Source organism: Oryctolagus cuniculus, chromosome 1 (assembly GCF_964237555.1).
Source record: "Oryctolagus cuniculus chromosome 1, mOryCun1.1, whole genome shotgun sequence".
In the NCBI taxonomy this organism is placed as follows: Eukaryota; Metazoa; Chordata; class Mammalia; order Lagomorpha; family Leporidae; genus Oryctolagus; species Oryctolagus cuniculus.
The window spans coordinates 12,131,803-12,159,567 of record NC_091432.1 but is presented as its reverse complement, the minus strand read 5'-3'; the positions used below and the strand labels follow the sequence as shown (position 1 = coordinate 12,159,567).

Below are 27,765 nucleotides of genomic sequence, written 5' to 3'. Positions count from 1 at the left end.
TGAAAACAGTTACTTGTTTATTATTTTGGCTATAAAACAATCCTAGAAGAGTAGGTATGTAGCTGAAGGCCTATCTACGTGTGCTGTTTTACTCTCTGGTTATCATTCACTACATGACTATTTACGGTGGGAGGTTGTTTGGTTTTTATCTGTTTCTTTGTTTTTCCAAAATGTCAACCTAAAATTTAAAATAAATGAGAGCCCATAACCATCTACTTCAATGCCTCAGAAGCCATGACGGCTCGGAACAGGAGGAGGGAGCTGCACTTGCGAGAGTATACACTGCTCACTTGAGGTCTGTTTTGTTTTGTTTTTCCACCTCCTCATTCATCCCTTCAGACTGGACTCTTCGGGACCTTCCTAGCGGCTACCTCTGCTTCTTATTTCTCCTCGTAAACATACCGTCCTCAGCACACGGAATACCCATCTCAGCATCTCAGCAGGTGCATCAAAAAGTCATTCAGGCAGCTTGCCAAATTCTCTCCATTAATGTTTCCTTCTTTTGTTACTTATGTTGAAAGAAAAATAAGTCATCATTAAGTCGGCTACTTGCCTTTTTCACACTGACAGCTTCTAAGGTGTATTTGCGAGGCCAGAGAAGGCGAAGGACTGACTGCTCTAACGTGGTCCAGGTCACCTCGACGAAAGGCCAGCCTCAGAGAGCCGCTGCCAGCGGCGCCAAACCTGAGCCGCGACTTGCGCCACCACAAGGGACGTGGCTCTAGTGAGTCTGCGCATGCGCCTCCCTCTGCCCCGCCCCCAGTAGTTGCGCAGGCGTGCTGGGACCACGTCGCGCTGCCGTTGGAGACCCTCCGGAAGTGCTTGAGGGCCGGCTGGTTCTGGGCTCCCTACTACAGCTGTGATGGCCGTTCGGTAGGGTCTAGAGACTTGGCGCTGAGGGCGGGCACCGCCAACCGAAATCTGCCTCTTCAGCCAGGTCCAGGTGCTCGCGTGAGGACCCTGACTGTGTGCTCTGGGTTAGAGTGGCCAGCCCGTGAGGTGGACCCCCACAGCCACAGGCCTGGACCTGAGAGGGCGAACAGAATCTTCCTGGTGACCTTGAACAAGGAAAATGCGAGGTAACTGTGGTTCTGCGTACGAGCTGTCTGGAGTGTCAGAACCCACAAAGGGGCTCAGGGGTCGTGACCCTCCTGTACAGTCACCCACCTTTCTGGAGGTAATCAGGTACTGAGCTTCGGGGCCCGAGTCGAGGACTGGGCCTGGGCAGCCAGAATGGAATTCCTTGACCTATGAAGTTGACAATGACTTGGAGCCGGTCCTAAAAGTCAAAGGAAGACACGGAGAAAGGAGTATCACAGATTGAGGCGTCAGAGCTGGCTTCCCAAAGAAAGTTACAGCTGGAGCTGCTGCAGTCCGAGGGGTTGCCGGGATGAGGTTCAGGTGCACAGGGAGCAGTTCGTGAAGGGCTTTGGGAGTCCTGCTAAAGAATTGAGGCGTAATTTTATGTAATTATTTTCCTTTATTTTAGCTTCATCCGAAGACAGGGAGGGATTGCGTCTCTGCTGAAGATAGAGAAGTAGTTTCTGGACTTGGACCTCTCTCTTCCAGAACTACTGTGTAAGCATGATTAGGGGGTGAGAGTGGAGTTGGGAATAAGACTCGGGATACTTATGCTGCAGCTGCTTTTGGATTCATGATAGGAACTACCAGAAAGTAAAGTAAATGGTTGACTTTATTTACGTTTTTTCCTTTTACAAAAACAGGATGCTTAAGAAGGTTGAAGAGTCACCAAATGTAGAATGATTTAAAAAATTCCAGTTATTCTAAGAATATATTATAGAATTGCTTTATTTTGTGGCCATTTGAGAGGTGAACCAACGGAAAAGGAAGACCTTTCTCTCTGTCTCTAACTCTGCCTGTCAAAAAAAAAAAAAAAAAAAAAACCAGAATTGCTTTATTTTATCCATCACTGAAGACTTAAAATATATACATAGAATCCTTTTTTTCTAATTAATATTTTTGAATACTTGGGGTGGCTTTGGTGGGGGTTATAGTGATGCTAAATATTCTCCCCAAGTCATTTTGTGATTCCACTGTTAAACTAGGGCTGCCAAAGGAACTTTTATAAATATAGGAGTTATTTTCCCGTATTCTGGAAAGTGACAAGTAACAGCAGTTTGACATGGATATTCTTCATCTACAAGAATTCTGTAATTCTATGACTTTTTATTGAATCATGACAGTGATTAACGTGGGTTGCCTATAGATTAAAAACCCTTTGATATTTGTTAAAGATGGCATTTAAATGTATAAATCTTACTTCAGTTACATGTTGTCTTTTACTATCGTATCCCTTGTATACTCAACCTAGTTTTTTCTGTCTCTGTGCTTCAGAGTGTTAACAGACATTGAGAAAATAAAATTTTAGAAACTAAAGACTTATTGAAATAATCAAGTCATTATATTTAAAGAGTTCATAGGATAAGAGATTATTTAGTCTGACTTCTTCCTTTCTGAAAGACTAAACGTTTAAAATTAAGTCAGGTGAAACAGCACTCTGGCTTCAGAATCAGCCCTTGAGGTATTCGGATCTGGCTAAAAACCCTATGAGAGTATCTCAGGCATGGAAAGCCAAGACACTGTGGCAAAAAATGACCTAAATGAAAGATCTCTGTGAGTGAGATTTCGCTGGAAAGAAGGGCCATCAAAGAAGGAGGTACCTTTCTCTGAAGGGAGGAGAGAACTTCCACTTTGACTATGGCCTTGTCTAAATAAGGTCGGAGTTTGTGAACTCAATAGGTTTCCATAGCCTTGGCAGCTCATGACAAGAGCCTCAGGTGATTACTGATGTCATAAATTAGAGTGTCAATTGTTAAATCAACAACAGGACTCACTGAACTTGCTCCCTATGTAGGACCTCTGTCCTTAATATGTTGTACTATTAGAATTAACGGTAAAACCAATCTTCAAACAGTACTTTATACTTTGTGTCTGTGTGGGTGCAAACTGTTGAAATTTTTACTCAGTATAGAGTTGATCTTCTGTATATAAAGACAATAAAAAATGAATCTTAATGAAGAATGGGATGGGAGAGGAAGTAGGAGATGGGAGGGTTTGCAAGTAAGAGGGTTGTTATGGGGGGAAGAACCGCTATAATCCATAAGTTGTACTTTTGAAATTTATATTTATTAAATGAAATTTTCTATAAAAATAAAGTCAAGTGGCATCATTCGTGTTACTGACATGTACGTGACATAATAGAAATAAAATTTCAGATCTACAGAGGAATACAGTCTGATAAAGGGATATAATTATTACCCAGATTTTTATCTTATAACAGGAAAATTCTCTTAAATACCAGGAAGAAATGCAGAAATAACAGGGGTGGGATAGGGGAGGAGAACAGGAGACTACCTTTGAGGTTGCAGAAGCAACTTTGATAAGTTGACTGAAAGAGAAAGGGTTATGTTCATATAATAACAAGATAGCAAGTACTATATAAGGAAAAAATATAAGCTTGATTTTGGTGAATTTACGAATTTATTTTTAATGAAAATTTGGGATTGGAAACCAATTGAATTGATTATGAATTGCACATGAATTACTGAAAATTCTCTATTACTGTTCCATAGGTGCTCCTTACATTTTATCTTCTAGAGACACTATTTACTACTAAGAAATAATATCCATAAAATCTATTTTCATTTAGTCATGGAGAGACTTTTCAGATAGGTAGGAGATACTAAAAAAAGTTAATGCACCTAAAAGTAAAGCATGGAGAAAAGAAAACAGTTGCTTCTGAGTTTGGGAAAATGGTTGCCAAACAATAAGAAAAGAATCAGACTTGTGTATTTTCTTTTGAGAGAACCATATGTATGTGTTTTGTATTGTTTTGTAGAAACTTTCTAATAAAGATAACAACAAAGTTTAAAGACAAATTCATCTTGAGGAAATGCTGATAATATGGCATGTGTATGTGGGAGTTCAAAAATCTCTACAGCAGATAGTCTTGTTTTAGGGGTAAGTAAAATTTCACTTAGAGTAACTTCAAGATCATAAAGGATTTCATTTTTAAAAATATATTCTTGTATCTAGAAAGGGGCAGATTTGACTAAATCAAAAAGGTAAAAGTTTAGTTTTTAATGTTGTCATTTACAAATTTTGAACAATTTCATGCCCTTTTGCATAATATATGCATAGATTTTTTACATAGATATGTGTACTGACTAAACCAACACACTCAAGGTAATAGAGAATTCCAAATAAAGGGTAAAAGAAGACGAATACCTATGATTTTTTAATTTTTTTTTTACTTTTAAAGAGACTGTAAGTGATCTATTAGTTATTATATAGATGTATATGCAAAAGTTTTATAAATATATCTCTTCTGTTATAAACATGTAAGGTTATAATTTGTTCAGCTCTCTTAATAAACACCAAAGAATAATGAGGATTATGCACCTTCACTTCTGAAGAGGAGAAAATTTTTCCTCTGACTCTAACTTTTTCTTTGAATTTGGATACCAGGCAGAAAAATTGTCTAAATCTTTTACCTCACTATTCAGCTGAAGTTCTTAATCTCCTTGAGGTTCATAGAACACTTTGGGCATAGAATGAAACTGAATCTTCTCAGAATCATGTTTATATCACAATCCTTTGTACTTTTTTAGATGAAAAAAGGTAAGTCTGACCTGGAATTTATTCATTGAATTTAGATTAAGAATAATTTTTAATTAAGAAAACCTATCTCGTATTTCACATTCTGACATTTGGCTATTTAGATATTTGAGCTTTATATCGAATAATATCTAGTCATATCAAAAAGACTCTTTCAAGCCCACTTCTTTTACTTGTTGGAAAAGTGGTATGTAATTAGAATTCTTGGTAACAGTATGCTTCTACACAAGGTTCTCATTGGGTGCCTGCTCTATGCTGGGCACCGTATTAGAGGCTGGTGTTCCAAAAATGGTATGGTAAGAGTCCTTGAACATGTTGCAGTCTAGTACAGAATATCACCCCCAATCAAATCCAAAAAAAACCTCTGAAATAATACCATCCTTACAAATCTGATGCAGTGGGAAACCTTAATTTTAAATTTATAAAAATTCTAAGAGCATCACCAAAACACAAATCTTTTCTTTAAAAAAGGAACTTCTTGGGGGCCAGCACTGTGGTGCAGCGGGTTAAAGCCCTGGTCTGCAGTGTCAGCATCCCATATGGGCGCCAATTGGTGTCCCTGCTGCTCCACTTCCAATCCTGGTCTCTGCCATGGCCTGGGAAAGCAGTAGAAGATAGCCCAAGTCCTTGGGCTCCTGCTCCTGAATGGGAGATCTGCAAGAAGTTCCTGGCTCCTGGCTTCAGATCAGTGCAGCTCCAGCTGTAGCAATCTGGGGAGTGAACCAATAAATGGAAGACCTTTCTCTGTCTCTCTCTTTGCCTCTCCTACTGTGCCTTTCAAATAAATAAATCTTTAAAAAAACCAATTAGCCAGTTGCATTGTGTTTCATAGACTACTTACTTATCAAACACTCAGAATTCTAAAACATTTAATAATTTCCTATTAATGCTTACAAGAAAAAGAATTCTAGATTCTAGATATGAAAAAGCAGTTCTCATATAAATTTAGAAATTACTGGATTTATAATTATCTTTTTACAAATTCTAGTTGAATAATAATTGTCCCCTTCTGTAACACATCCACTATCCAATGCAAAGACCTAGTGTAAAGCAAATTCATCTTGGGTATCCTTTGTATTGCCGTGCTGAATTATACCAAACTCCAGCATGCTTATGAAGTTTTACTCCATGTAATCCTTGAAAGAGAAGGTAGATTTTTGAAAGTTAAAGATGATTGACTCAATAAATTATAGATTTGTAAGAAAACGTTGAATATATGGCTTCCTGCACTGTAAATTAGAAACCTTTAGTGTGCTCGGGACCCATAGTATGCTCTTCTCATGGCATTACTTGATAGGTTGAAAGGATAGCCAATAATAGAATCAAGTTATCAAGTTTCTTATGAGAGAATTGGCCAGAAGTGCTACCATTGAGCAGTTTATTGCTCTAAGTATGGCTGATTCCTGTTTCATAAGCCTCAGTCCTTCCTGGCTAGGGGCTTCTTTTTGAGTTAATCAGTCCAGGAAATACATGGTTAAATACACTGGTATTTTACTGTCATCTTTTTTTAAGCTATTGAATGTCTCTTATATTTAACAATACTGGAATAGTGTTTTAAATTACATTCTCTCAGTAATAATAACATTCTCTTCTCATAGGCTATCCAGATTATGATTGGCATCTTTCAGGTTTTGATGTGGCATTTCCTTTTGGTTTTGTATATGGGACAAATCAAAGGAGTCTTTGGAACATATGAACCCATAACTTACAAAACAGGATGTGCTTTATGGGGAGTTTTCGTGAGTAGAAACATTTATATTGATTTAATCATTCAGTAAGTGATATTCATACAAATATTAGAAGATAGGGAACAGCTTATCAACAAGATTTTCAGAAGAATTATGTAACTAAATTTCATGTTTGTGATTTATTTGAAGTCAGATTCCTTTTCAACAAAACTGTACTAATGTGTGGCAATAGGAATAAACATGCAACTGTAGGAATAAATGACAAACATAGAGTGGATTGTCCCCTATATATGTGGAAGACTTAAAGAATCTTAACCATAATTTCTGCAGCATAGTTAATTTTTGTATGTAAGTTCTTCACCTAACATTTGTTACGCAAGAATTCAATACTCGTTTTCTAAATTTGGCATTACCTACACCTTTTTGTGGTTTCAAGAGAGCCATTATGTAGAAGGAAAAACTGAAGAATATGCCACCTGGAAGCTTAAGTGAAGAAAATATTACAAGAAATAGGGAAAATCAGCTGTATTCAGTTGTCAAATAATATGAGGGCTAAGAACTGACCATTGGATTTAGCAGTATGGAAGTCAGTAGTAAAGGTAACAAACATGTTCAGTAGAATGGTGAAGCAAACACCTTACTGAAGTTGGTTTAAGGAATAATAGGAAGAGAAGAATTAGAGACAACACACGACTATAATATGATGCAGAGAAAGGCAGTGATTGCTGGGGAAATTTGGGTCAGGAGAGGGTTGGCTTATTTGATTCTCTATAAGCAGAAATAAAGAGTGCCATGCCTTCTGTTGAGGGGACTAAACCAAAAGAAAGAAAATTGATGACATGAGATAAATGGAAGCAGGGCAGGATTACTGCAATCATGAATTTGTATAGGCAAGAGAGGAGGATGAATTGTAGTGCACAAATGGCTAGGAACATGAGCAATGTATCTCTGACTGTGGTTTTCAACTAAAGGTGATTTTGCCCCTTAGAGGACATTTCAAAATGTCAGGAGTTACTTTGGATTTTTACATTTAAGGGTGTGTGTCCTACTGGGCAGAAGTCAAGAATGCTGCTAAACATCCTACAATGCGCAAGATAGCCTTTCACAACAACAAATTATCAGCTTTAATGTAAATAGTGTTAAGGTAAGGTAAAAGAGAAAGGCAGAGTAAGAGAGAAAGTACAAGTGTTAATAGGAGTTTGGGAAATTGTGAATGCTTTCTTCCAATAGATTCAAGTATCTTTGTGAATTAGAATCAAGATTATGATCTGAGCCTGCGCCGGAACTCACTCAGCTAATCCTCCTCCTGCAGTGCCGGCACTAGTCCCGGTTCTAGTCCCGGTTGGGGTGCCGGATTCTGTCCCGGTGGCTCCTCTTCCAGTCAAGCTCTCTACTGTGGCCCGGGAAGCAGTGGAGGATGGCCCAAGTGCTTGGGCCCTGCACCCGCATGGGAGACCAGGAGGAGGCACCTGACTCCTGGCTTCAGATCGGCGCAGCACGCTGGCCATGGCAGCCATTTGGGAGGTGAACCAATGGAAGGAAGACCTTCCTCTCTGTCTCACTGTCTAACTCTGCCTGACAAAAAAATTATATATATATATATATATATATATATATATGATTTGAAAGTGAGGCTGAGCAAGTGGATTGGCTTAGTAGAGCAGATATGAAATAGCCATTTAAAAAAAGAGTCTGATTTTCATATAATATTAAGTACTCACTTAACATTTAGGAAAATGGGTGAATGATGTTGTGGCATAACAGGTTGAGCTACTGCCTGCAATGCCAGCATCCAGTATGGGCACCAGTTTGAGTCCTAGCTGCTCCACATCTGATCCAGCTCCCTGCTAATGTGCCTGGGAAAGCATTGGAGGATAGCTCAAGTTCTTGGGCCCTGCATTCATATTCGAGACTTGCAGGAAGCTCCTGGCTTCGGCCAGGCCCAGCCCTTGGCCATTGTGGCCATTTAGGGAGTGAACCAGTGGATGGAAGATTTAGTCATTCTCATTCTCATTCTTATTCTCTCTCTCCCTCTCCCCCTCTCTTCTTTTCTTCTCTCCCTCTCTCCCTACATCTCTGTCTCTCCCTCTTTCCTTCTCCCCGCTACTCTGCCCTCCCCTCCCTCTCCCCATTCCCCTCCACTCCCTCCCTTCCTCCCTTCTTCTGTAACTGTGCCTTTCAAATAAATAAAATCTTTTAAAAAAGCATTTAGGAACATGATTGTATTGCAAAATTGATTGTGTCTTTCTCAGGCCGTGCTCTGCTGCAGGGGTACAGGCATGCAATAGGAAGAAAACTACATTAAGCAGGATTGGTTTAATTGTGAAAGTGTAATAAAACAAGCAAGGTACAAGAAGTTGAGAGTGGGTATGATTGTAATGATTAACTATCGAATGTAAGCTGATGAAGGAGAGAAGAATTTAACATGGAAATGAGAATCTCAGATTATAGATCCAGATAAAGGTCAAAATATTGTTAGAATTTTAATACTAGAGGGTGTATGCTAGAAAAATAGCAGATGGGAAATTTCATTTTGGGGATACTTGAAATTGGAATTTTTAAAGGTATAACAAAGACAAGAAGATGAATATGGAAATCGGTGACTAAGATAGATTGGAGTAAAAGATTGGAGAACACACTTTCTCTGGAGGTTGGTGACCAAGTCCGTGGACACAGCCTCAGGAGCTGTCATATCCCCTCCTTTCTTCCATTTCACATGGTAACCAATAAAGGATGTTTGTATCAAAAAAGACTGGAGAAGAAAAACCCAAACAGCCACTAGCCCAAGGTATTAGAAAGATCATATATGTCTGTATTGAAATTGTCAAGGAATAAGTGATGGATATGGGGTAGAGGAGAGAGGAAGAGAGAATGAATGAGAAACTCATCTGGAAAGAGATGGCCAAGAAGTCAATAGATTACTTCAACTTTGAGGGGTAGTAGGTGATAGAATCTGAAGACATTTTATTCAGAGTTAGAGGAGAAAGTGGTTGGAACTAGCTGAAAGGAGCAAAGAAATTACTAAACCCATGCTTGGAACAAATAGTCTGAGGACTGCAGGAAACAATAAGCTCTAGTGAGAGAAAGTGATCACTGGAGGAAGCAGTTACATCTAGGGGATCCTCTGCCTTTATACATACACTGGCTTATAAATGTCAAAGGATTGCCTTAAGAAAAAATAGGAGAAAAATAATGAATTTTCAGACAAACCCAGATAAATGATGATTGGTTCATAGTGATGTACTATCTCACAGAGCATTGCCTTGAAAACGACAGAAAAATAGTGCATTGTCAGACAAAATCCAGGCATGTCTTTTATGTTTATATCATAAAAATAGCATATTTAACTCCCAGAATAAATTATTTAAATTTTAATTACATGAAGTTCAATGTAAAAATTCTCATTTATGTTATAAACTTTGAAAGACATCTTGTACCTGTGTGGTTCGATAATCTAGTTAGCACTGTATGCATAAGATAGTTTCATTTTTATACTGAGATAGTTTTGACCTTTACTGTGTATCTCCTTAGAAAACCCAGCCTTTGATTAAGAATGAAGTACAAACATGTAGATTTAAAGTTACCTTTGCAGAATTTATAAGCATCACGATTGACCTTCCTACCTATGATACATAGCATGAATTCTGATTTTTTCAAAAATTAGCCTTTCCCAAAACCACTAAAGGAGGTAAGAAATATTTCAAGAGAATTGTGCAGCCCACCTTCAAATAATATGGCATTTTTCTACATTCCTTGGAAATGGGCTTCCTGACACAAAATAATGGAAACTCTTTAAAAAAAAAGGATTAATGCATGAATAGCAGCTGTTTCTTTAATGACTAAAGTCTTAAGATATATATTTGTATAATCACAATGTAGAATAGACATAGACCACTTTTTCCACGTCATATGTACACAGTAACTATAATCAGTGGTACCATCTCACTAGGAAGAATAGCATTATAAGTAATCAAATGATTTATATGTATATGTAGTAGAATACATAAAGAAGCAAACTTCCTAGTTTGGGATGGCTTCTGCTATCTTTCACATTTGTCACAAACTGAATTCTGCCCACTATCCCTTGTATATTTCTGTTAGCAGTGACTGTACTTTTACCTTTCAAAAACTGTTACCTTTTGGTTAAGATATCTCAATTCAAGACAAAATCTTGTCCTGGTCCCTTCTATTGTAATTTTTTTATATTTTGTTATTCATAGCATTCTAAAAATTATTGCCTTAAAAGAAGCTTTTAAAATATATTTAATTTTACAAGCATTATCAATGAGTTTTTATAAATGCTTTTATGTCCAGTTTATAAATGCTTTTATGTCCAGTTTATCATTTCAGGAGCTATCATAATAAGATCAACAAATCATCCAACTCGAGGCCTGGTAAGGTAAAATATTTGGAATATCTCTAGAAATCACTTGTCACAGGGCTCAACAATAGATTTTATTGAAGAGATAGTATCTCTTAACAGTGAAAAAATCAACCCTACCTGAAAATAAATGAAGAAATTAAGTGAGATTGCAGAAGCAAATAATTTAACATAAACAAATATATTAGTTAAAATCATAATTACTTTATTTAGAGATTTCTAAATTTAAATATAATTTTGCATTAGTCTATATTGTAAGATTCTATTAATTTTATGATAATAAAAGTTTAGTATGGCCTAATGTCTTTATATATAGATACTATACTTCTGTAAAACTTCATTTTCTGAAATTTCAAGCTTGGTAACAGGATTGTATCCTGTAACAAAGTAGAGAATTCATTCATAACAAAGATCTATCTGTTCTATAGTTTGAAAGTTAGTTTAGAGAAAAAAAATCTTAAGATTATTAGAATTAAAAAATTTCTTAAAAGTAATTAGTCTTGTTTTGCAGTTGTATAGCTTAAAAATACCTGACATTCAGAGATATTAATAGATCTCCTCCATATAATAAAACCAAGATTAAAACATTAATTCCTAAATGGTTTTATTTATATAAGCAGTCATTTTCTTTTCCTTTTTGTGGTAGAATTCCATTTGTTCAATTCAAGTCAATTCTTACAGACTTTCTTCCAATTGACTCATAAAATTATGAAAAATAACATTTTTGGAACCAAGTGCAAAATTGATTCTTATTGACCTGATATTTTAATATTCCCTCTAGATTAATTGGGTTTTGTGCAAGCCAGAAAAATATTTTACATAAATGGCAAGCATACCAACACTACCAAAGTCTCAAAATCTAGATCTGAGTTTTAAGTGATTTTTTTCTGTAATACAAACTATTTAACTCATGAGGTGATTCTGAATATAATAAATTTACCCTATGTATCCTTTTCAGATTATATCTGCATTGGTCGTGAACATCTTCTCCATAATTACGGCAATTATTGCAGTAGTTCTGATATTTATTGAGTTGTCTAAGTTTAAGTCTGTGTCATATAGGAATTATGGACAAGCGGTAAGTGGCCAATTCTATAGGAACATCTTAATTTTAAAACCTTGGGAGATAAAATGAGGCTTTTATTGGTTCTCACAGAATTATTTGATTTAGTAGTGAGCTCTTAATTGAAATTTTTAATTCCGAAGTAATTCTAAGGTGTGATTTCTTTCAGTAAATATTAATAAACCGCTTGAATTCCTCACTTACCCAGTTAAAGCAAGTAAAAAATTTGAGGTCTGTAGTGATAAATGTCTATGTATTAAGCATAGAGTCACTGATGATTCTCTTATTGAAAGGAAGAAAAGTATAATCCTAGACCACAAAACCATTGCCAAAAAGTAAGAAAAGAATTTTATTATTGACACATACAGTTCAAACTGTAGAGATGTAATAATGTCTGGTTTAACATAGAACTTTTCGTAAACAGCCTATCTGCATTTACATGAATTTTACTTTAAGTTCTTTATTAAATTCTAAATGTATGTAAATCTATATTACTTCCATTTTATTTAATAGCCAATCACTTTGTCCAACAGAAATAACTATATTTCTTACTAAGATAAGATTATGTAATTAAATATGAATGTGTTTATTGATAACACATTGATTTATTTCACTGTGTTAGCCTTAAATTTAGAATCGCAGAATATTAGTGCTGTAGAAGACTAACAGTGCTTATGAAAATCTCCCGCTTAAAATGAGGATGGATTGGAGTGGACCTTTTTGTTTGACCAATAGAAAAACAAGTAACAAGATAATAAGAGTCATTGTAGTTAAAGGGATAAACTTCCTGTTCCTCTTCTGCATACTTCTCTTTGCTTGCAATGTGTTATAACAAGGACCACCAGTGGAAAGAATCCATGCCTGGAGAAGAGAAACCTGGAAGGCAGTGAAACCATGTTAAAAGAAAATACACTAATGTCCAAAATTGGTTATGTATAATGAATGATGATTTAAATAAACAAGTAACAGATTTTCTCTATAAATTAAAAGAAAATTCTCTAGTTGCCCTGCAAGCTCAGTCTATCAACCTTCAATTCTAATTTTTGGGACAAAGAAGTGGAAGAGAAGATTTATTAAGTATATAATTGTTTCAAGTTATTTAGGACACTTTTTTTAAGAAAGCTTTTATTTGATGAATACAAATTTCATAGGTACAGCTTTAGGAATATAGCAGTTTTAATTTTAATCATCAGTTTAAGATAATGTGGTGGGAAAAGAGCTTATTTGGAGAGAGAGCCATCTTTCCTCGAGACTGCTGCCTTCTTAAAATAAACCTTTTCCTCTGGCCTGTACTCATCTCTGATGAATTGACTATGGACGTGGCAAGCTCCAAGAGCCGGATTATTTGTTCAGTAACAAAATTGGTGAGCTAGCCCAGGAGTCTGGGGTGTATTCTTCATGTGCTCTAATCCTCCCACATTAGCAAGGAGGGCAGTGACCACTGTACACCCACCCCAGAGCTGCTTGTGATGAGCTAAACCTGTGGCTGCTGAGAGTCCCTTCTCTTCCTGCTGTGGCATTAGCTACCTATAAGCACTTTGATGCCACAAGGAAATGGTATTTTATGGCAAGTCAGTAACTGCCATTTGTGTAAGGAGTCAGCAGCTCTGAGACTGGGTCCCCACAACCTAAGGGATGTCTCCCTCTCATCGTCTTCCTGAGAAATAGACTCAAGTATTCACTGACAAGAAAGGAGATAAAGAAGATATGTATTTAATGTGTGAACAGAATCAGCAGCAAGGTTCAAACTGATGTTGCATACATTGCTGGATGCATGAATGTGTGTGAAGTGGAACAAGCATAAGCATCATGAAGACAAAACTTTGTGCCTAGTGCCTGTCAGATTTCTACAGAAGTACAATTCCTAGTGAGGTAATGTTGGCTTGATGCTTGGAGATGATGGCTGTCACCTGCAGAAGGGATAAAGTTATTATTAGTTATTGACTCCAGCATGGGACCAGATGAGATCCAATAACGCAAAGGGTTGATCCTGGCAACAGGGAGCAAATAGAGCCTAGCTGCAAAGTGACTCATCAACAGTGTTTGCTAGAAAAAAGCAGAGTTACAGAGAGAGACACAGAAAAAGGCAGAGACATAGAGAAAGATCTTCCCATCTGCTGGCTCACTCCCCAAGGGCTTGCAACAGCTGTGGCTAGGCCAGGCTAAAGCCAGCATCCAAAACCTGCATTTGCATCTACCATGGATATGGAGGAGACTCAAATACTTGAACTATCATCTGCTGCCTCAGGATGCACATTAGCAGGAAAGTGGATCGCATGGAATAGTCAGACTCTAACAAGGACTACTCATGGAATCCACATTTCCAATTCTAGGGTGAGCAACACCTGCTGGAAGAGATGTGTGATGATTACCAGTATAGTAGCAGCCATTCCAAGAAAACATATAAGGACCAGCTACTCCATGATGCCGAACTAGTTCTTTGGTATTTTCAAGTTCATTTTCTATTTCAAGGAATATGGCTTTGTGACCTATTTATTTGTGACATGATTGCCTGTGTGGTCTGAGATAGAGGGACAAAGTCTTGAAATTTTGAGAATGAGGTTCCCTTGTTTGCAGAATAAACTCACTGGAGGGCCATGGCAGGATCAGAGAAGAGTCAGGAATTTGAATAGGATAGAGATCTTAACTTAAGTAAAGAAACGAGGGATGGATTATGAGCCAGGTGTCAGTGAACCCATCACACCCCCCACTAAAGCTCACAACTCTGACCACGCAAGTTATGTCCATCCCCATTTTGAGAAGAGCAGCAATAGCAATGGAAGTGTCATATAACCCTTGTGTTGACCTCTTGCGTAACTCATGGCAGAAACCATCCAATAGAGGGATAAGTTCAAGCCAGCTCTCCAAACAATAAATGAAGATTTATTAGATATTTAGGTGGACAGATGGATTTCAAGAGTTCCTAGGTAAGTAATCACCAGGCATTGGGGAGTTTTGTATTTGCACAGTAAATTACAGATACTCACCTTTGGACTCACTATTTTATTCCAATATTCCAATATATGCACCAGAATTGTTTTCCAAACTGTGAAATATGATCCACATATTCACAGCAATAATTTTAGAAGATTAGAGCAAGTACCTCTTTAAAATGTATTAACTGTGTTGTCATAAAAACATAAGTTTCTTGTTTCAGTATTTTAAAGTAAAACAGCAGCATTGTGGCATGTCCCTTGCCTTAGGCAAGCATTTGTAATAAGAAGATGTGTGTAATAAGATGTGTTCTTCTAACTGCAATATGATTATCAAAACTAAATGTGAAAATAAAGGAGGTGATAATATCAAGAAAAAAAAAGAAGATAATATGGCATAATTGCCAAGACCTGCATTTTGCAATCAGTATTACAAACCATTTTGCACTGGATTTGCCTTATCTGAATTCAATATAAGTTTTATAGTTAATCTTCCTAAGTCACAAGTTTTAACTTTGTTTGCTATGATTAGTTACATAAAAATTAACTTGCATTTAGACTTAAACTTGTGACCCACAATCCTTTCCTAGTGACTTTATAGGATTATATACCTACATTTTTCAAGATTGTCTTAGGCCAACTTCTTTAACGTAAGCAAGGGGTTTGACTAAATCCACAAATTCATAAGTTTTTCAGTATTTCCAGGTAGGACCAGCTATCCTCAAAGTTACATACCTCTAAAATATACTGCTAATATAGCAAAAAATTTAGTAGTGGAGACTCCGGAACCAGACTGCATTTGCTCAAATACTAGCCTCGATACTCATCCACTGTGTGTAACTCCTTGAAGAAGTTTCTTAATTTCTTCAGTTTCCATATGTGTAAAATGGAGAAAATATTGGGTCCAGCATTGTGGCACAGCATGTTAAGTCTGAAGTCTTGTCCTTCATATATTTCGAATAAATGCTATATTTAGAATTTGTTTTCATTTCCTCTAAACATGTTTCTTGAATACAGTTTTTTTTGTTTACATTAGCAGATCATAGGTCATTGTATTTATTTTACTTTTATTATTGGTTCTATTTTATGTCTCCATTTATTAATTATTTCCCCACACTTTTTTTTTTTAAAGATTTTATTTATTTGAGAGGTAGAGTTACAGACAGTGAGAGGGAGAGACAGAGAAAGGTCTTCCATCCTTTGGTTCACTCCCCAAATGGCCACCAATGGCTGGTCGGAGTTGCACCGATCCAAAGCCAGGAGCCAGGAGCTACTTCCAGGTCTCCCCTGTGGGTGCAGGGGCCCAATGGCCTGGACCATATTCCACTGCTTTCCCAGGCCATAGCAGAGAGCTGGATCAGAAGTGGAGCAGCTGAAACTAGAACCCGTGCCCACATGGAATGCTGGTACTGCAGGTGGAAGATTAACCTGCTCCACATTGCCAGCCCCTCCCCTCACTTTTAATTTGTGTTATTAAATTCTTTTTAATACAGATAGTTTACAAAGAAACAAGTAAATAAAAATTTAAAACTGCCTTGAATGTTGCATCCCCCATACATTTTTCTCAGTTCTTCCCTTATTTCAAATGTCCTATATTGTTAGGAAATCTTCCTGGATAAGAAGTTCTTAGAGTGAACCTCCTTATAATCATCAAGCAAGTTTTTATCCACTTCAGCTTCATCATGTATTAACTTATATTACCTATCCTTTTTTAAGATTTATGTATTTGAAAGGTAAAACATCAGAAAAAGAGGGAGATAGAGTTAGAAAGAGTTCTCCTATTCACTGATTCATCCCAAACAGCTGCAATGCCCAGGGCTGGGCAGGCCAAAGCTAGGGGCCAGGATCTCCATCTGCCACACGGATGGCAGGGGTCCAAGCCCTTGGGCCAGTCCTCTGCTGCTTTTCCAGGTGCATTAGCAGGGAACTGGACAGGAAACATAGACAGGACTTAAACCTGTGCTCCTATATGGGATGCCAGTGTTCCAAGCAGCAGCTTAACATGCTGTGCCATAATGTCAGCCCCTGTGTTACCTTTTTTACTTGATTATAAACTAAGAAAGCAAGAAGTTTTTATGTCACTATACGTTCATCAAATTCCTACCACCTAACAGATTGTGGAATACAAAAGACATTAAATAAGCCAAAAGAAATAGAGACCATACCAGAGAATTGTTACTCTGAGTATCTGTCTATTTATTCAGAGCTAGCATAGCATTTTTAGGATGAGCACCAATATTGTTCATAAGTCTCACCAATTTACATATATATTTGAAATATCTGTATGACAGATACAGAGCAGATCTGCTTTCATTTGTCCCAACAATCAGTCATTTTATACTTCCAAATGAAATATTCTTTGAACTTTTTGAATTTACTCATCATTCTATATATTATAGTAATATTTATGTGAGATTTTTATCACTATTTGTGTAAGGTTAAGTGTCGCTCCCCCTCTTCGTGGAGGAACGACACAGGACCCTGCGCTGTTCTTTCGTCTGCTCGGCCCTCCCCGGGTTTACTGCTGGTTCTTCCCGGGTTGGCTACTATCCCTTCCACCTCCGTGGAAGGTCAGTTCCCCCTGGCCACATTCCCCACTTCCGCAGGGGAGCGGCACACCGCCGGCCGGCTTTCTCGGGGGCTGCACAGGTGTTCCTTCAGCTAGATGTTCCCCTTAGATGTTCCCCATAGATGTTCCCTGGTGCATGCCGTCTCTCTCCTCCTTTATAGTCCTCCTCCGCCAATCCCAACTCGGCTGCCCACACGCCGAGTACGCTGCTCTCCTCCAATCAGGAGCAAGTCCTACAGTTTATTGGTTGAACTGGAGGCAGCTGTGTAGAAGCTGTTTCCTCCTCTCCCAGCGCCATATTGTGGGAGAGCAGATGCATAGAATAAGTCTTAATTCCAGTAACTCAGTCTAGTCCGGGTTGCTCCCCACAGTTAAGTATATAATTAATAGCCATTTTAATATATATGAATTGCATGATTAAAAAAACTTGGAAGCCACATTAGGTGTTTCAAATCTTACAGATTAAAAAGTTTAGATGGTTGTGTCAGGAACACTAATAAATGAGAATAAAATGTTGGAAGAATATTTAAGAATGTGGAATATAAATCTCCAGGTTGGAAGCCTTAAATGATGAATTGAGGAGTGAAAACTAGGACAAATGAAGTAGAAAGCAGAGAAGTAGATATGCTTAGGAAAATCAAATAGTGAAAAAAGTTTATATGTATTTTCTTTCCTTGACTCTCCTATTAGGAGCTCTTACTAAATGAGTATTTTTGCCCTTACTGAAGGTAATAATATAAGATTTCTTCCTGTTTTCTGGCTACAGAAACTTGGGAGGGAAGTTTCTCGTGTTTTATTGTTCTCTTACCCCTTGGAATTTGTTACTGCATTTGTGTATGCAGTCTGCAGCTGCTCACATTTGGTAAGTGTTAATCTGGCAAGTCAAAGGATGTTGATTTCTAGAAAGCATACTTGGAAGAGATTAAATGCACTGGTACAATATGTTTGGAACTAATGAAAATGTAATTATAATATTTCCTTATTTTTTCTTTATCTTATAAATAGGGAAAAATATTACAAAATAAATGAAATATAATTGAATTTAAATAAAATTACAAAGTAAATCATAAATAAAAAGTTAAAAACATACCCAAAAGTGATTATCTCCTAATATAAGTCCTCATCTAACCCATAAATCGAAATCTACACAAAAACAGATGCAATATGGACACAGATTTTTTACTAATTCCATAATAATACATTATATTATTTCTCATATTTCTGAAAGTATCTTAATATCTTCTGTTACAATATGGAAATATGGTGTTTTAATAGCTTATTTTTCTTGACACTTAGCATTCTTTAATTACTGTTAATTTTAGCTTTATTTCCAGGGTTTTTTTCCTAAATTATAAATAATCTAGGGAACATTCCAATAAAAATATTTTTGCTTACTAGAATACTAGTTCTTTAGGATTCAGGGTAAAGAGTTTCCAACCCATGAGCCATATGAGGCCCATGAAATCATTTGGCCTGGCCCTGCCAAGGCAGCCACATGTGGGACTTGAAATTCAGCAAATTTATATAGCAGGCTAATTCTTAAGTTAGTAAATTTGTATGGCCTACAAAATGATGTTATAAACATCTAGATGGCCCTTTGCAGAAAATTAAAAAAAACCTCCCCCGCTCCCACTTCAGATGGCTGATTCCTGGAAGTATAATTGCAGAGTCAATTTTAATAACGTCACAAAAGAGCTGTAAAAGTTTACAATAAGTGTTCATTTGAATAACATTAATTTGGCACAAGCTTATAACTGTATAGCTAACATTTTTTTTTTCTCAAATATTTATGAGGGTTCTACTAGGCATTATAGTAGACAACAAGAACACTACCATCAGGGAGTTTGTAGTTTTAGTGGAAGAGAAAATAAATACAATGTAGGAAATGGAAATTTTTATGAAGTAAAATAAAACAAGTAGATAAGACAAAGATTATTTGAAATAGGATGGTCAAGGAAGAGCACTCTGAGCAGGAACTATAACTTGCAGACAATTATGAGATTATATGAAAAAATATTTTAAAAAATAGGAAATGAATGGGACATCCAGAATGGATGAGTAAGGACATGGTGAGTATACCTTAAGAGAAATGGTAAACTGGTTAAAATTATCAATAGGAAAACTTTAAGAATCTGGAAATTAACCAAATTAGTAAATGCTTAAGAAAGTCTAGTGGAACTCATTAGGAAAAGTGAAAATTTCTGAAATGTTAGTTTAGGGCTACTCTGGTTCCTTCACCCTCCCAAGTTCTATTATGCCACTTTGGTGCATTAGACTGTAAAGACAAACAGCCTCCCTGCTTGAGAGGACTAATTTTATTTGGAGTTCAACATAGAGATTTCCATGACAAGGATGCTAAGTATTTAAACAAATTTCATATAATTCATATATACAGATTTAGGAATATAGTGATATTTCATACCATAACCTCCCTCCAGCCCATGATCCCTCCTTTTTTCCTCCTTCCTCTCTTATTCCCTCTCAATTTTTACAATGATCTACTCTGTATCCTTTATATTCATGAGCATCCCAACACTATGTAAAGAGTTCCACAAACAGAAGAAAAAAACATTGTTCCTCAACAGAGACAAGGGCTGTAAATAATTGCTGAATCTCAAAAATATCAATTTCACTCCTATACATTTTTGACATTCTATTACCACAGATCGGGAAAACATATCTTAATTTCTCTTTTTGGGACTGGCTTATTTCACCAAGTATAATGGTTTCCAGTTGCATCCAATTTTTTTGCAAAAGGCAGGACTTCATTCTTTTTACAGCTGAGTAGTATTCCATATTATATATATGCCGCAATTTTTTTATCTAGTCATGGACATCTGGATTGATTCCATATCTTAGCTATTGTGAATTGGGCTGCAATAAACATGGGGGTAGAGATTACATTTTCATATGCTGATTTCAGTTCCTTTGGATAAATTCCCAAGAGTGGGATTGCTGGATCATATGATAGATCTATTTTCAGCTTTATGAGGTATCTCTATACTGTCTTCCTCAATGACTGCACCAGTTTACATTCCTACCAACAGTGGAATAAAGTACCTTTTTCCCCACATCCTCACCAGCGTCTATTGTTTGTTGATTTCTGTATGTTGTTGTTTATTGATTTCTATATGTTGATTTCTGGGGTGAGGTAAAACCTCATTGTGGTTTTGATTTGCATTTCCCTGTTGGCTAGTGATCCTAAGCATTCTTTCATGTGTCTGTTGGCCAGTTGAGTTTCCTCCTCAGAAAAATGGTGTTCTAGTCCATTACCCATTTCTTAACTTGATTGTTTTGTTGTTGAGATTCTTGAGCACTTTCTACATTCTGGATATTAATTCTCTATCAGTTTCACAGTTTGCAAATATTTTCTCTCATTCTGTCAGTTGCCTCTTCACTTAGCTGTTTCCTTTGCAAAGTAGAAGCGTCTCAGCTTCATTTAATTTCATGTATCTAGTTTTACTTTTATTCCTTATGCATATAGGGTCTTTCCAAGAAGTCTGCCTATGCCAATATCCTACAAAGTTCCCCTACTGTTCTCTTTTAGTAATTTGATGGTATTTAGTAATTTGATGCTCATAGATTTAGAACCTAAATCCATTTTTGGTATAAGATATAAGGTAGGGATCTTGTTTCATGCTTTTTTATGTTGAAATCCAATTTTCCCAGGACCATTTGTTGAAGAGACTCCTTGCTTCAGGGCTTGATTTTAACTCCTTTGTCAAAGATAAGTTGGTTGTAGATATGTGGATTGATTTCTGGAGTTTCTACTGAATTCCATTGGTATACATGTCTTTTTTTCTGCCAGTACCAGTCTGTTTTGATTATAACTGCCTTGTAGTATGTCTTAAAATCTGGTGTTGTGATGCTTCTGGCTATGTTCTTCTTGTATAAGATTTCTTTAGCTATTTGGGATGTCTTGTGTTTTCATATGAATTTTAGCATCATTTTCTAGATCTGTAAAGAATGTTGTTGGTATTTTGATTGGGAGCTCATTGAATTTGTAAATTGCTTTCAGCAGAATGGACATTTTGATATTAATTTTTCCAATCCACAATCAGGAAAGATTTTTCCATTTTTCTGTGTATTCCATTTCTTTAACTTTTTGAAATTTTCATTATGGAGCTCTTTAACATCCTTCCTTAAATGTGTTCTAAATTATTTAATTTTTTTCTGTAGCTATTTTGCATGAGATTAGTATTAGAAGTTGTTTCTCAGCATAGTATCATCTGTGTATACAAAGGCTGTTAATTTTTGTATGTTAACTTTATATCCTGAAACTTTACCAAACTCTTTTAGGAGTTCCAATAGTCTCTTAGTAGAGTCCTTTGGTTCCCCTTTTTATAGAATCATGTCATCTGCAAATAGGGATAATTTGACTTCCTTCTGTCTAATTTGTATCCCTTTGATTTCTTTTTCTTGCCCAGTAGCTCTAGCTAAAACTTGGAGGACTATTTTGAATGGAAGCGATGAAAGTGGATATCTTTGTCTGGTTCTGGATCTTAGTGTAAAGGCTTCCACCTTTTCCCCATTCGATAAGATGCTGGCTGTGGGTATGTTATAAAATGCCTTGATTGTGTTGAGGAATGTTCCTTCTACTCCCAAATTGCTAAAGGTTTTTTCATGAAATTTTATCAAATGGATTCCTGCATCTATTGAGATAATCATATGGTTTTTATTCTCCATTGTGTTAATGTAATATATTACACTAATTGATTTGCATATGTTGAACTATCCCTGCATACTGGAGATAAATTCAACTTGATCTGGTGAATGATATTTCTGATGTGTTGTTGGATTTGATTATGTAATATTTTGTTGAGGATTTTTACAACTGTGTTCATCAGGGATATTGGTCTATAGTTCTTTTTGTTGTATCGTTTCTGGTTTACGAATTAAGGTGCCACTGGCTACGTAGAATGAGTTTGTGAGAATTCCCTTCATTTTTAATCATTTTGAATAGCTTGAGAAGAATTGGAATTAGTCCTTCTTTAAGTGTCTGGTAGAATTCAGCATTGAAGCAATCTAGTACTGGGCTTTTCTTTGTTGTGAGGGTCTTTTTTACTTATTCAGTCTCCATCTTAGTTATTCATCTGTTTAGGTTTTCAATTTTGGTAGATTTTAATTGTCCAGCATTCTTTCCATTTCTAGATTTATTGATTTGTTGCCATAAAGCTTGTAGAAATTCCTGTTGGTTCTCTTTATTTCTGTGGTATCCGTTGTTACATATCCTTTTTCATCTTTGGTTTTCTTTTTTTTTAAGACTTATTTATTTATTTGAATGTCACAGTTACAGAGAAGCAGAGGCAGAGATAAAGAGAGAGGTCTTCCATCCACTGGTTCACTCCTTGTGTGGCGGAAACAGCTGGAACTGTGCCAATCCAGAACCAGGAGCTTTTTCTGGGTCTCCCATACGGTGCAGGGGCCCAAGTTCTTGACCATCTTCTGCTGCTTTCCCAGGCTATAGCAGAGAGCTGGATTGGAAGTGGAGGAGCCAGGACTCAAACAGACACCCATAAGGGATGCCGTCACTGCAGATGGTGACTTTACCTGCTATGGCAGAGTGCCAGCCCTCTGATTTCCTGGATTTGGGTCTTATCCCTCTTTAAAAAAAAAAGATTTATTTATTTAATTGAAAGAGTTACACAGAGAGAGGAGAGGCAGAGAGAGAGAGAGGTCTTCCATCTGCTAGTTTACTCCCCAGTTGGCTGCAACTGCCGGAACTGCACCGATCCGAAGCCAGGAGCTTCTTCCAGGCTTCCCATGTGGGTTCAGGGGCCCAAGGACTTGGGCCATCTTCTGCTGCTTTCCCAGGCCATAGCAGAGAGCTGGATCAGAAGTGGAGCAGCTGGGATTAGAACCGGTGCCCATATGGAATGCCAGCACTTCAGGCCAGGGCGTTAACCCACTGTGCCACAGTGCCGGCCCTTGGTCTTATCCCTCCTTATTTAGTTAGTTGTGCCAATAGTGTACTAATTCTGTTTATTTAAAAAAATGCTCTTATTTCACTGATCCTTTGTAATTTTTTGGCTTAAATTTTGTTCTTTTCTCTCTTTCATTATTTCCTCCTACTAATTTGGGATTTGGTTTGTTGTTTTTCTAGGTCCTTGAGATGCACTGATAGCTCATTTCTTTGATGGCTTTCCAATTTTTTGATCTAGGCACCAATTGCTATCAACTTCACTCTTAGCCTTGTGACTTTTGACTCCTTTAAGAGTTTTTGTGTAAAGTCTATTTTTGTCTGATTTTAGGATGGCTACACCTGCTCTTTTTTGTTTTCCATTATTGTGGAATATCTTTTTCTATCCTTTCAGTCTGCATGTATCTTTGTTGATGAGGTGTGTTTTTTGTAGGCAGTAAATAGATGGGTCTTACTTTTTAATCCATGCAGTCAGTCTGTATCTTATAACTGGAGTGTTGAGGCCATTAACATTCAAGATGACTCTTGATAAATAACAACATGGCCTTGAAAACTTTCCATAAATATTCCTATTGTTTACTTTGTATTTCTTTTGTACTTTTACCGGGAGATTTTCTGCCTTCACATTTGTTCATTTGTCTTTCTGTGTGTAGCACATCCTTAAGCATCTTTTTTAAGGCTGGACAAGTGGTGACAACTTCTTCCAATTTCTATTTGTTTCAAAACCTTCATTCATAAATTAGAGCTCTGCATGGTACAATATTCTGGGTTAACAGGTTTTTTTTTTTCCTTTTAAGATTTGGACTATGTCTCTCCATTTTCTCCTAGCCTGAAGAGTTTCTGATAAGAAGTCAGTTGTGAGTCTAATTGGAGATACTCTGAAAGTAATCTGGTCTTTCTCTTGTGCACATTTTAGAAACTTTTCTTTATGTTTTGCTGTGGAAAGTTTGACCAGAATGTGTTGTGGTGAAGATCTTTTCTGGTCATGTCTATTTGAAGTTCCTGTGTGCTTCCTGTACTCGGACAGCCCTTTCTCTAAATTTGAAAGTTTTCTATAATTATTTCACTAGATAGGTCTTCTAATCCATTCTTTCTTTCCACATCTTCAAAACTCCTAAGACCTAAGTTGGATCTTTTGATAGTATCCCTTAAATTTCCAACACTGTTTTTAATTTTTATAATTTCTTCTTTTATTTTTTGGTTGGATTGAAAAATTTCCAAAGATTTGTCTTCTAGCTCAGATATTCTTTCTTCTACCTCACCAAGTTTGTTGTTGAAGTTTCCACTGCATTTTTTATTTGATCTATTGAATTCTTCATTTCTAATATTTCATTTTTGATTTCTTTAAAATCTCAATTTCATGAGAAATATATTCATGTCATGTATAGATTTCTTTAATTTGTGGATTTGATTCTGATTGCTTTTGAGTAATCCTATGATTAATCTTTTGAATTCCATTTTCAGTATTTAATTGTCTTTCATATTCTAACATTGAAATGTTGTATTTCTTTGATTGGGTCGTGTTGTCTTCCTTATTCTTGTTTCTTGAATTTCTGCATTTATTTTTAGGCATTTGTGGAGATACTTGGATTTTTTTTCCTCTGATGTCTTATATCTTTGATTTATGCCTCTGTGGCTTGGTGGAATGTCTGCTCTTTCAGTGAATATCCAGAGGTATGTGCTGAGTGTGGCCAGAGAGCTCTGGTCAGTGATCCAGTGTGGGCTGAATATCCAGAGTGACACTCAAGCTGGATGTGATGAATTTTCTCTTTTTAACAAAAGACTAGGGGTGGAATGGTCACTTCTGCTTATGTGATCACACCCTAACCTCCTCTCTTCCAAGGTGATTAACACCCAGGTACTAGCCCTCAGTGGGTGTAACATTCATGATTCCATATGAACTGCACAAAGGATCTGTGCAGCCCTCAGTGTTGGCTTGGATCCCACCATGGTAACCCACCCAGGCATTCAGGGAGCTCTGAGCATGTGGAACCTCTTACAGTGATTGCCCAGAGACTCAGCTACAGCCTGAATCCCATCATGCCATCACAGTGTTCCCTCAGTCTCAACATTCAGGGCTTTCACAGTCTTGGGTACAGAGGATCCACTCCGCCGCACTTGACTATGCCATCCACAGAGAGGCTGAGAGGTTTCCAGAGGCTGCTGCCTGTGGGTGCTCTGTCTAGGCAGATTGAGCCCCGGATCCTCAGAGCCTGTGGTATACTGAGAGGCTGGAGGCACATCACATTTCACAGTGTATGGATGCATACAAGGGTCTTGGCAGGCAGTACTAATGCCAGACTTGCTCCTTCTCCCAGCCTGTTGCCAGGTGTGTGCAGTGGAACCACTGCATCCCATCTCTGCTGACAAGATGGAATTTTTGCTGCAAGTTGCTGTGTGCACACACGACCCACAGCAGCTACTACCTACTTATGTCCAGAATGGCACCTGCTCTCTCTCAGCCAGTTGCAGGTGCCATTGTGGCAGAGAGTGGGGGAGAGAAATGTGCCCCTTTTCTTTTTGTCTGGGTGAGTAGGTACCTTGTTCCCCTCAGGGCTATAGGCCAGTCTCAAAGACAATGTAGACTAGTCTCTTCCTATAGCTATATCACCCGTGACAAGAGCCACTGCAGTCTGATCTTCCCTTGCTCTCCAAAGCTGGTGCTTTCTCTGGCTCAGGGCTACTGGGGTCATTTGTTATGTCTGTTCTGTTGCTGCACAGCCGCACCTTCCACACAGATCCATGGCCTCTCTCCTCTGTCTGCAGAATCTCCACTGCAGTTTTCCCTCCAACTCTCTCCTGAGAATGCACTTTCTCCACTTTTTAAATTTATTTATTTATTTACTATTCTCATGTAGCCTAGAACAGACTACATGAAATAGTAGTCTAACCTGTCGCTAATCTGCCGTCTTGGACTCCTCCGTGCATGTATCATATTTGCCAATCCCTTCTCAATAGATACATGTTTCCTTTTTCTCTTAAATTTTAAAAAATAAAATTACAAAGGCAATTATTGTGACACTGTTTTGTTGAATATATAACACAGATGTATATCGTGTTGGGGGGGTATTAGCAAAAAAAGGAGTGAGGAGAGAAACTTATGGGAATAAACTTGCTATATTTTTCCTGGAAGTGGCATCCATCTAAAACAGATTTTGATGAATTAAGAAGCATATTTGATGAGTAAGAGAACTCAGATGTAAAAATTAAAGAAATTGACACAAGGTATCTATTCTAAAAAGGCAAAAGAGGAACGTGAAACATAGAAAATACATAGTAAAATCTTGACATAATTCCAACTATTTCAGTAATATTAAAGCAAAAATTATAGTGAAGGGTAGGCATTTGATGCAGTGTTTAAGAAAACACTTGGGACACCCACGTCCCATATTGGAGTACTTGAGCTCAAATACTTGGGTCCCTGTCACTAGTGGGAGGCCCAGATTGAATTTGAGGCTCCTGGCCTTGATCTGGCCCAGCCCCTGCTATTGTGAGTATTTGAGAAATTAACAGCAGATGGACAATCTTGTTTCAATGCCTTTAATGTTTAAGTAATCTAAAACCTATAGTGAGATATTAAGTGCCAAACAGTATAAATAAATTTCAAAATATTGACAATTCCAAGTGATGGTAAAGACTACAGACAAAAACAAAACTCTGTCCCAGTTGGAACATAAATTATTGCAAAAACTTTAAAAACTTTTTGATCATTTATCTAATAAAAGTTAGGGTGTGTATATGCTATGATTGGTGTATATCTAGCAGCAATGGTTGCAATAAGATAACTAAGAATTTAGAGGTATATTGCACTATTATTCATAATAGTTCCAGAATGGAAAGAACACAAGTAGTTGAGTGAATAAATTGGGTATATTCCTCTGAAAAAATTCTATATGACAATTAAAAGAAACTATTCCACCCAAACCATGAATTAATCTTGAAACTAGAGTATAAGAAGGCTTAATGCATAATTCTTATTCCATTTGTATAAACTTTAAAACCAGGCAAAATAAAACTAATCTATTGTGTTTAGGAAATGCAGTCTTAGTTGCTAAAAGTAGGAAGAAAAATAATTGATTACCTAAAAGTCAAAATGACACCTTGGAGAAAATGAAGGGATTATTTCTAAATGTCTGAAGTGGGTAGAGTACTTGAGCTGCAGGCTTTAGTTTATGTTAAGAATACCATGAATATTTTTACTATAAAAAAGTTATACATGATCCAATTGGACTTAAAGTATGTTTAAGTGGAAATGGAACAGAAATAGATAAATGGCACTTTAAGATCGTACTGTATGAACATCAGTATTGCTAATATATTTACAAAGTAACTATTACATGATTTTAGGAAATAAGATATGATTTGTAAGAGTTTAATTTTTTTCCAGAGTCAGAAACGAGAAGAACATCCTACGCCTGTTACAGAGGAAGTTGAGAGCACTTTTTAAAGACCTTAAAAATGCAAGATTTTGGCTGGTGCTGATACCTGCTGTGGACACTAATGATACTTCAGTATAAAAAAGCTGTCACAAAGCCCACAGGCTTTGTGCAAAATAAAATAACAAAATAAGTCA

At 37.0% G+C, this 27,765-nt stretch overlaps 1 protein-coding gene across 10 annotated transcripts; it reads left to right on the top strand.

Moving 5' to 3' along the window:
• The first annotated feature begins 765 nt into the window (after positions 1 to 765).
• Positions 766 to 27,765, top strand: MS4A13 (membrane spanning 4-domains A13). 10 transcript variants are annotated; one of them, XR_011384461.1, is made up of 11 exons: positions 767 to 1,079; positions 1,490 to 1,578; positions 3,860 to 3,981; positions 6,237 to 6,377; positions 9,059 to 9,114; positions 10,677 to 10,725; positions 11,666 to 11,785; positions 14,598 to 14,697; positions 18,039 to 18,134; positions 21,700 to 21,825; positions 27,580 to 27,765. XR_011384461.1 is itself a non-coding variant. In XM_070064092.1 (10 exons), exons 5-10 carry the CDS (start codon positions 6,249 to 6,251, stop codon positions 27,637 to 27,639), a joined length of 510 nt encoding a protein of 169 aa, XP_069920193.1. In that variant the 5' UTR covers positions 766 to 1,079; positions 1,490 to 1,578; positions 3,860 to 3,981; positions 4,489 to 4,641; positions 6,237 to 6,248; the 3' UTR covers positions 27,640 to 27,765. The 10 variants fall into 10 exon arrangements, 7 of the variants coding, with proteins under 7 accessions (XP_069920193.1, XP_069920169.1, XP_069920151.1 ...); XM_070064092.1 differs by lacking the exons at positions 14,598 to 14,697; positions 21,700 to 21,825 and adding an exon at positions 4,489 to 4,641 and having other exon boundaries at positions 766 to 1,079; XR_011384462.1 differs by lacking the exon at positions 21,700 to 21,825 and having other exon boundaries at positions 27,580 to 27,607.